The 10,835-nt window shown below is 37.1% G+C and overlaps 1 protein-coding gene across 1 annotated transcript; it reads left to right on the forward strand.

Annotated features, from left to right (window-relative positions):
- The first annotated feature begins 236 nt into the window (after nt 1-236).
- Nucleotides 237-9,981, forward strand: cdh18a (cadherin 18, type 2a). Its single transcript, NM_001076735.1, is given in 2 exon segments — nt 237-284; nt 8,469-9,981. A coding segment is annotated over 1 exon segment (327 nt). The 5' UTR covers nt 237-284; nt 8,469-8,723; the 3' UTR covers nt 9,051-9,981.
- The last annotated feature ends 854 nt before the right edge of the window (nt 9,982-10,835 follow it).

Genomic DNA, 10,835 nt, shown 5'->3' on the forward strand with positions numbered 1-10,835 from the left:
AAATGTGAGAAGAAAAAAAACGCGCTGAGTTTCTGTGCGCGGGCGCGAGTTTGTGCGTATGTCTGTGTGTGTGTGGATATGACAGCGTGCGCGGCCGGCCAATCAGCGTGCTCCTCCTGAGCTGCAGCAGGCTGGCAGATTTGGGAGCTCTAGCGGTTCTGTTCTGGACTGGATTGAGCTGCTGCACACATTACTCTCTTGGTGGCTTTAAAAATGTGGAGGAACATTTGGAGCGCACCGATGTATTCCAAAGCCTTGTCATCTTTTAAGGAGAGATTGAGAAGGTAAGAAGCACTCTCTCTGTGTGTGTTTTTTCTGTTTACTCATTACTCACTGCTGATTGAAGCTTAAGTGCTGCCTCTGTTTGTCTGGTTCGTGGTGAGGCGGAAAGTCTGAGAGTTGGTCTAGTGTGTACATGTGGTCGTAGACAAACAACGGAGCAGCGGGATGAGGGAAGGAAAGCAGCGTCTGTCCATTGATCTGCGCCTCTTTCATTACCCCGGCACTTTATCGTGGCCGCGTTCAATGCTTCAAAAGCTCCGTCTCACTTTCCAATGAACAAACAGCACAGCAAGTGAAGCTCTTGAAAAGCCCTTGTGTTTGATTCCCCTGTGCTTCTTGATTGGCATGAGAAAAAAAAACATCTCGCTTCCCTTTTTTCTTATTACAACATTATTGATGTATTTGTTTGTTTATGTTTTTGATTTTTTTATGCTTTACGAACAAATTCTTTTTAGCCTATATATAAATTTTTTAAACATTTTTAAACAAACCTCACTCTCTAAAACTCTTGATGGCGAGCTTGAATATAAAAAATTATTATAAAAGCATGTGTGTGCATGCATATATATATATATATATATATATATATATATATATAGATATATAGATAGATAGATAGATAGATAGATAGATAGATAGATAGATAGATAATTTTAAGAAGGCATTATTTGGAGTATTATTTGTTGACGTTTGTATTCATCTGACTGGTACTGAGGGTTGTATGATAACGATTAAGTTATTGGAGCAGGCTGTATCTGATGCATGGGGGAAGTTGTGGTGTGCTTGATCTAATGCTTCCATGCAGTGGACATGCCAAGGTGACAAACGCACATCAATGGATCCCTGGAGTCCCTCCCTCGATATTACTAATCATGTAGCAGGCAATCAGTCTCTGCATCACCTTCCCTTCATGCCGCTGGATTGAGTGCAAACGGCAGGGAGAGCTTTGAGGTTACAAAACCACTTCAGGTCTATAAAAAGGACTGCAATTTAGTGCTGAGAAGTGAATAAGACATGAGAAGTAGAGGGAAAAAATATTAAATTGAATAAAGTGGGCTGAATCAGCTACACTGGGGAAATTTTACCGCTTCATGTCTCGAAGGTTCTTTCTGTTGCGTGAGCTGACTTCAACATTGAAGGAGTATTTTGGGTTTAGTGCAAGGTAAGCTCAGTCCACAGCACTTCTGGTTTAATTTTGATTCCAAAAATATTCTGACATCTCTTGTTTTCTTTAAAGAAAAATAATAAATGAAACAAAACGTGCTGCTGTGAGGCACTTGAGAAGTAAATGGTCCAAAGAGCCAGTTTGATGGGAATTTAATAGGAAATTTGAAACTTTATGATTTTAGAACTTTATAAAAGGATTGTGTTATTAAGCTTTAAAACAGTTTTGTTCTTTTATATACTAATTTCAGATTGCTGTTTGTGTCTGTGTGGTTGTGTACATCATCTGTGAAAGTACTATAGCTACAGCATTTTTGTCCAATTGTTGCATTCGGGTTAATAATGCCTCACTGTCAGCCTATTCATTAGCATACTTCCACACAATGTGCTCACCAATGGAATGCCTATGCATATGTAAGACAAGCTTGAAACCTTTAGAAAAGAAAAATAATAATAACTGCTAAAACTAATACTCTGGCTTTAATGGTTTCCAGTTATGGAAACAAGCAGCTGTTTCTTTTTCTTTCTTTTTTTTTTTTAACAGATGTCAACAGAGGAAAGATTTTAGTACTGTGATGGCAGTCTGTTATAAATACATTGTTATGCATAGTAAAGGATGTAATGCAGCAAACCATAGACTTGCAGTTTAACAGAGCAAAATGTCAAGCATAAGTCTTACACTTTTACAGGATTCAAATTAAATATTGTTACAAGGATCAATCAAAAGACTGTCTAATGCCAATCATTAACAGTTACTTCTGTCTGTGTATTACAGCATCTATGAAACTGGCTAAAGTCAGATGTAATGCAGTACAAACGATACAAATATTAAAAGTAATATTATTATTCATAAATTATGAAACGCACACGTGATCACTCAAACTCAGCTCATCTCTGTTTTGCAGATAATCATACGTCATAAGTGTGTGGTTTCAGTGATTATAGGCAGACAGAAAGATTATTAGGCACCCAATGTGGTGTTTCTCTGAGTTCACAGTTTCATGATACAATTTTTCTTTGACGATCGTGAAAGCCCCCTCATAGTTGGCCACCTGTGCCTAGCAACAACATAGAAAGTAGAAACTATTACTACTACTATTACAAAAAAAAAGGCATGGAGTTATGCATTTAAGCGAAGGTTTAGTTTAAGCATACTGTACATATGCATACTGTACATACAAGTTTAAGGTGTACATATTATACCTAAGAAACACAAATGTGTTGGCTACTTCATGGTACATTATATGTACTAACACAGTGATTTTTGTAACTTTGTTTTTGAGCAGTTTGGTGCAAATAAATTGGCAAATAAATTTGCTTCGAGGAATTCTTGTTGGTTGTTGAGTGACATTATTTATATATATATATATATATATATATATATATATATATATATATATATATATATATATATATATATATATATATATATATATAAAAATATATATATATATATATATATATATATATATATATATATATATATATATATATATATATATATATATATATATATATATATATATAATATTTAAATAGTAAAATTCATAATGAATGAATTATCCCAAATGAACAAATTATCCCAAATGATGTTTAACAGAGCAAGAAAATCTTCACAGTATTTCTGATATTTTTTTCTTCTGGACAAAGTCTTATTTGTTATATATATATATACATGTATAGACTACCATTTTAGTTTTTAGCTATAATTAAATATAAAAACCTTATTATTGCCATTTACGTTGCTGTTAACCTTTTGGGCCTATTGACTTCCATATTAAGTTTTTCATTGTGACCCAGATTTTTGCTTTGTCATATTACAGTTTACACAAATTGTGTGTTAACTGCTATTGATTGAGCTTAACTTGCACTGAACCGAATACATTTTCTGTTAATATTACCTCACAATACAGAATGACTCCAAGATTGGAATGACATGAATTTTCCATCAGTGGCATTTCTTTTGACTTGCATGTATAAAACCATTAATTCAAGCAATGAGTGGGATAGAGGAGCTGACAGGAATAAACATGGAAAAATGTCATTGTGAGAAGACGCCTCTCAGCCACTGTTCTATCCGCGCCTCACTCCATTCTAATTAGCATCCTAATTAGCTGCACTGGATTCTAATCAGTATTACAAATTTGTTTTGAAGACCTCGAGAAACCTGCTTGAATCAGTCGAGACCTTTATGCTCTTGAAGAGCAGAACAAGGGCAGGTGTTATCATTGGCTCCTAGACTGCTGCGATTTCAGATGTTGTTGGGTTTTATTCACATGTGCAACACCATTTATATTGTAACCTTTAACAAACCAAGGATGCAGTGTTTTGGCATTATGTGAATCTCAGCTCTATTGATTCTTTCAGTACTCTCCACAAAGTTTACAGATCCCCCAAATACACTTTTTAAAAATACTTAGAAATTGACCATTATACAAAAAGGTTACATGTGGAAAATTTCTGTAGACTAGGTCCAAAATAACAGATACATGCAGTTTGCATGACAAATTGAAATGATGAGAATTCAGCAGCTGAACTTCAACAACTGTCTGTTTTAACATAAACCACTGGAACAGCATGAAAGGAAAGGGAGCTGTCGCCTAGTATTAGTCAAAATGCACTCAAAAAGCAATTTCTTTTCAAGGCGGCACAATAAGCTTGAAAGAGCGAATAAAGGCTTTGCCCTCCCTCCCCTCTTGAAAAATCTTCAGCAAGACTCAGTAAATAAATTGCGTTTCTGATTGAGCAGATGGACATTATTCTGAATGAGAAGCTGGCATATTCATTTCCCTTCGAAACTACACTCAGGCCTCTGTTTTTATTAACATAGTCTGAAAAAAAAGTATTTTTGCTCTCTTTCTTCCGTATTTAGCCAGTAAATGCAATCCCATTCATATGTTTTCTTTTAAAAGCACAACTGGCTAACATGCCAATTTTTATAAGGAGTGCAAAATGAATAAAAAAAAACAATTTACATAATTTAAATTAATTTGTGTGTAATTAGCATACATTAATGAAACTGGGACTTGTACACTGGCTTTTCTGTATCGTTCTGAGACAGCAGTATCCAATCAAACATTTACCCTCTTGTTCCCAGTATTTGAGGTACACGGTGTCAAGCAAGATAAGTTTCCTTGTCTTAAAAATCTCAAGATTCAATCCAGTCTCTAGTGACAAACTCACTGCCCTGTAGCTTGAGGCCAATAGTCTGGTAATTCTTATCAGACCGGTGCTCTGAGTTGCGTCAACCCCTGTCAGTTCAGTCAGGCAGGTTCACATCAGTTACGTTGGTAATTAAATCATTGGTAAGCAATATTCAATTATGCAGGATACAATTAGTTGTCTCACTGACATTTAAATAATCTACTCAACAGATTAAACAAAAAAAAAAAAAAAACAGAGTAGTTTCTAAATCTTTTATATTTGATTTGATTACCAAAAATGTACCTATTAAAATTTAAGGCTCTGAATTAATTCAATATTGTTTATATCGAACAGTTGTTCATCCACAATCTTGGACTCATAGTCATCATGTATCTGGTAAGAAAAGGAAAATGGTCCAATAGTTTACTGCTATTGATTATTAGAAGTTTCTGCGTTCAAAAGCAACAGTACACAATTTTTAAACAGGTTTATGGTATCTATAAACTGCTTTGATTTAAGGTGTGCAATATTTCTTTTACTGCAGTTTATGAACGAAAGAGTAATCGCACCATAGCCATTGACTTTTGGCTATAGTGAGTTAATAGTTTCAGTTTTCAGTTTATAGTGAGTTAAGTCATTTCAGTGGAATGGAGAAACTATGTTTCCATATCATTTCATTTTAATTTAACCTTCTTTCAAGTATCAAAAGTCAAAACTCTGTTTTAGTATCTTTCATGTCTTTGACTGAAAAAAAAAATAAGAAAATTAAAATCTACTTCACCCAATTTCAAAATTAAGTCATTAATTAAATTACTAGCTAGCTTTACAATATTCAAGCTTTTGTCAACAAAAAAGTGATTTTCTTTTTCTTTTTTAAAGACATAATTGACACGACATTCTTTAAGCTGGTTGCTGATTTTCAGCATCATTTCTTTTTAATTTTTTCAGTAACATCTCTTGCTGTATCGAAAATTTAACTAGTATATTTTGAAAGTACTTTCAAAGTATTCAGACCCCCTTACATTTTTTACTTTGTTATATTGAAGCCATTTGCTAAAATGTTTCCTAAAATTGTTCCTAATGTACACAGTGCCACCAATATTGAGAGAAAAAACGGAATTGTTGACATTTTTGCAGATTCATTAAAAAGAAAAACTAAACTACCACATGGTTCTAAGTATTCAGACCCTTTGCTGTGACATTCATATATTTAACCTACTGTAGGTGCTGTCCATTTCTTCTGATCATCCTTGAGATGGTTCTGCACCTTAATTTGAGTTCAGCTTTGTTTGATTATACTAGTTGGACTTGATTAGGAAAGCCATACACCTGTCTATATAAGGCCATTGCAGCTCACAATGTATGTCAGAACATATGAGAATCATGAGGTCAAAGGAACTGCCCGTAGAACTCCGAGACAGAATTTTGGCAAGGCACAGATCTGGCCAAGGTTACTAAAACAATTCGGCTGCACTTAAGGTTCCTAAGAGCACAGTGGCCTTCATGATCCTTAAATGGAAGATGTTTGGGATGACCAGAACCCTTCCTAGAGCTGGCCATCCAGCCAAACTGACCTCTCAAGAACCCAAAAGATGACTGTGGCTGAGCTCCAGATATGCAGTCGGGAGATGGCAGAAAGCTGTAGAATGTCAACAATCACTGCAGCCCTCCACCAGTCGGGGCTTTTTGAAAGACTGGTCTGACACATGAAAGCCCACATGGAGTTTGTTAAGAAAACACACGTGAACACTAGAAAAACACTTAAAACACTTGAAGGACTCCAAGATAGAGATAAGTAAGATTCTATGGTCTGATAAGACTAAGATAGAACTTTTTGGCCTTACTTCCAAGTGCTATGTGTGAAGAAAACCAGCCTCTGCTCATCACCTATCCAATACAGTCTCAACAGTGAAGCATGGTGGTGACATGCTGTGGGGGTGTTTTTCACCTGCAGGGACAGTGGCTGTACAGGGATCTCTTTCTCTAGAGTGCACAGGACCTCAGACTGGGCTGAAGGTTTACACACAGCTAAAATAATGGAGTGTCTTCACAACAACTCCATGACTTTTCCTAAATGACCCAGTGAGAGCCCTGATTTAAAACCAATTAAGCATCTCTGGTGAGACCTAAAAACGGCTGCTCGCTAACGTTTACCAGCCAACCTGATGGATCTGGAGAGAGGAATTGCAGTGGATCCCCAAATACAAGTGATCCAGGTATGAAAAAACCTGTTGCATCTTTCCCAAAAAGACTAAGGCAGTATTAGATCAAAGAGGTGCTTTAACTAATACTTAGGACCATGTGATATTTCAGTTTTGTCTCTTTTAATAAATCTGCAAAAATGTCAAAAATTCTGTGTTTTTCTGTTAATATTGGGTGCTTTGTGTACTTTAATGAGTGAAAACAAAGAAATTGAAAAAACACTGAAAAAAAAAATATATGTTTTAGCCAAGCGCTGCAATATAACAAAGAGTGAAACATCTTTCTGACTATTTACCATTTCCATTGTACCAGTTACCTTTGACAGATGCATGGTCTTCGACATGACGAACCTGCTAATGACTTTCTCAAACTATTCCTTTGTAGTAACGCTATTTGTAAGAATAAAAAATAGAAATCTCCTCCTTGTGCGTTAGGGCCTTGGGGGTTTAAAATGATTCACTCGGCATGTTCATTATCTGATATATCTGTGGCTTTTTCATTGACATTATTTCACAACACTGAATTTTAATGCAATTCTTAAATAAACATGTTGCAGTTTCATCCATTAATTTAAGCCATTTCTATTTTTGCAATACCAAGGGTGTCGAATTCAGGTCCTTGAGGGCCACAGCTCTGCATGGTTTAGCTTAAACCCTAATTAAACACACCTGATCAAACTAATTGAGTCCTTCAGGCTTGTTTGAAACCTACAGGCAAGTGTGTTGAAGCAGGATTGTAATAAACTCTGCAGGGCTGCAGCCCCCCAGAGTTTGACACCCCTGGGCTATCTGAATTATTGACCTATGTGGGTTAATTAAAACACATTCAGACATTTTAAAATGCTGAATCTTAGCACCAATCAAAAAAAAAAAAAAAACAGTTGAGTTTAAGGAGGTTAATTTGCATTCACATGCCACACTGCCATCTTCACTCACAAACAAAAGTGAATTTCTCAGATATCTCAGTGTCAGTTTGTGTTGCACCATGCAATATTTATTCCGGTCATATAATGTTAGTCCCCCAGGACATGACTTCAGCATTACTGTCACTATTGGAAGCACATCTTGGAAATGAAATGTTCAGATGTAGCTAAGGTGACAGGAAATGCCCACCCTGCGGCATTTCCACTGTCATTTGTTTATTTGTTTAGGGCTTTTTTAGAATTCTGACATAGCCATTTCCATTAGTTCCGAGAAAGACCAACCCTAAAGCACTAGGTATTTCACTCAGCCATGTCAGTATCCCTCACTCCGTTGAGGAATGAAGTGTATGAGGGAGTTTCTCCCCAAGTGATGAATTTGAATTGACAGGATGGCTGAGGAGTCGAGAGCTCTCAGCTTCTTTACCGAGGTAACCAGGGACATGCATTGCACACCACTGATGCTGTTCAGCCTTTTGAATAGACTCACCACACTGGAGCTCTCATTACACGTCCCTTGCACCAGCAGTCATGATCCCTGATATTATACTGGAACAGCTGTTCCATCAAAAATGTATTAGATGTTTCACTGAATGGCAAACAGCAAGATCACATTGGGCTTTTAAGCCAATTTTCACATCTCAGATCTTCACAGGCAGCAGCTAATCTAAAATTTCTTTGGAATTAAAATGTAATCGCTGGCTGTGTTTCATTTTGCCCCAGTGAAAGTACAGTTTGTCCTCTTTCCTTCACACAGATGTTTTGTGGAAAACTGCCATCGCCTCAAGTGAGTTTTCAGTGGACGACGACGAGTCCCTTACGAATCAACACGTCTCGCTCTCGGCCCACGATGTGAGTGCTGCCCGCTGGGTCTCTGCGACAACAGGATTTTAAACCATGGCCATCTGCCAAGTCCTGCGAACTGGTTCGATTGGCATCTAGAGCCGCCCACCACAGGAGAGAGACCTCTGGGTGAGCGAGAGCAGGAGTTCAAACATTGCGACTCTTTAACATGAGAGCAGCCAGCAGCCCTGCCTGTCTGTCCCCTCTGCTGCTGTGCCTATGTGTGCTCCAGAGGAGCTATGGGACCCCTTCTCCACCCAGCCCCACATTCAGCCACAACCAGACCAAACTGCCCAACGGCGACAAGGACTCGCACCATCGCCCCAAGCGAGGTTGGATCTGGAATCAGTTTTTCGTTTTGGAAGAGCACATTGGGCCAGATGCCCAGTATGTGGGGAAGGTAAGAGCTTTTGTTGATTGTTTCGATCTGTGCTCAGGTGTGCTTAAACCATGCAGGCGAGCTGAGCTGCTGGGTCTCGTGTGGTTTGTTAAGTGAACTGTTCCTTGAAAGAGCACAGTTTTAACCAGAGACAATTGCTGCGCATCATGTTTTTGGATTGTAATTGAAATGCACCATGTCAGTGTGTTCCTGTAATGATATTTTCTTGGAAGCGAGTAAATAGTGCAGGTGACTAATCAGAAGCAAAATCCATGTTTCTCAGAACAGCATGTTTTTGTCAGAAAATTGATTTGGCTTGCAAATTGAACACTGACCTATGACATCCTTCCCCGTTAATAAGAACGTAATTTTTTGCCACTGTCGACTACAGCGAATGGAAGAGATCCAGATGTCTTTTCCCCCTCTGTTTAATCCATTGTCTTCATAGACAAGGTTTGAGACAGCTAACACATTGTTATGATAATCATTTGGAGCACCTTAAATTCTGCAACTCTGGACAAAATCCAGAGATCCCTCTGCGGCTTATAAACGTCAACAGTGGTACAATCAATTATTTTGCCCATTTCTTTCTGTGAAGACTGGCCAACCCTGTCAGCTAAGATGAAACCGCTGTGTTTCATGGGTTGGAATAATACAGGGTGACACTGACAGCTTCTGACATTGGCTCAGTGAGGTGAAGGTTAAAGTAAAGATAGCAGAGTTTATGAAGAAATGGCTGAGCAGCCATCAATTGTCTACACCTACATCCCTCAGGAACTGAGCCAAGTGTGTGTGTGAGTGTGTAATGGGTTTTACCTGTGGACAGGCTGCTTCAGATCTGCCCACTAGAGTGTAAATACACGTGTGCATGCATGTTAGGGATTTGAAATTAATCCACTTGCTTAAGAATTATTCCACTTGTTACCATTAGCATTTTCCTTTTTAAGAAATATATTTAGGAAGAAAAATGGCATTTCCATTTGATGATTTCAATAAAATTATATCAAGAATGGCTGTTTGTAGAGACAACATACCATTTGGACTTAGCTTTCAATAAAAACATTAAACAAACAAATGAGTGATATCAATCATTAATATTAACATTTTGATAGCAGATGTACAATCTTCCATTCTTGATGGAATGACCAGATATGCCAATATGTCTTCTAGACACAGTCCCAATTTTTTGTTGTTTTGTTGCAGATTGGAGCTGTTTGAATTAAGATATAAGAATAAACAAAACATATCATCCTCACTTTTGAACACATTGGCCCTTATCATACACCTGGCACAATAAGTGAATGGCACGATTTGTTGCTATTTTCAGACCAGCGCAAACTAATTTTAACATTTTGCACCATGTTGTTTAAATAGCAAATCCATTTGTGCCACTTTGTGGACTCATGGGTGTTCTGGTCTAAAAAGAAGGTGTGTTAAGGCGAATTGTTGGCGCATTGCTATTTTGAGAAACTGAAATAGACTGTGCCATTAACCAACTAAAAGCTGGTCTAAAGTATAGCACAGCAATTGCTCACACATTGCTTAATCCACACAGGATGTACAGCATTACAAAAATATCTTTACATATCAAAAAATGTAAGAAATTAAATGTTGCAAAAACTCTTATTTACTACATAAATATAAAACCACTACCTCTGCTTTCTTCATCTTCATCTAGGCATTTTTCCGTTTATGCATGACAATTCGCAGTTTTATTATGATGTTATTAATATTAGCAGTATTATTTATTATAGGTTTATTTAAATTTGTTTTAATAAAAACAAATTTAGATTTATCCACCTGTCGGGTTTTGGAGACGTATGCTTCACCATATGGGGCATATGAATAGGACATGTGTTTGAACATAACTCAGATTTTTCATCACACTTCATTATCATTGGT

This window comes from Danio rerio, chromosome 2 (assembly GCF_049306965.1).
Source record: "Danio rerio strain Tuebingen ecotype United States chromosome 2, GRCz12tu, whole genome shotgun sequence".
Lineage (NCBI taxonomy): Eukaryota > Metazoa > Chordata > Actinopteri > Cypriniformes > Danionidae > Danio > Danio rerio.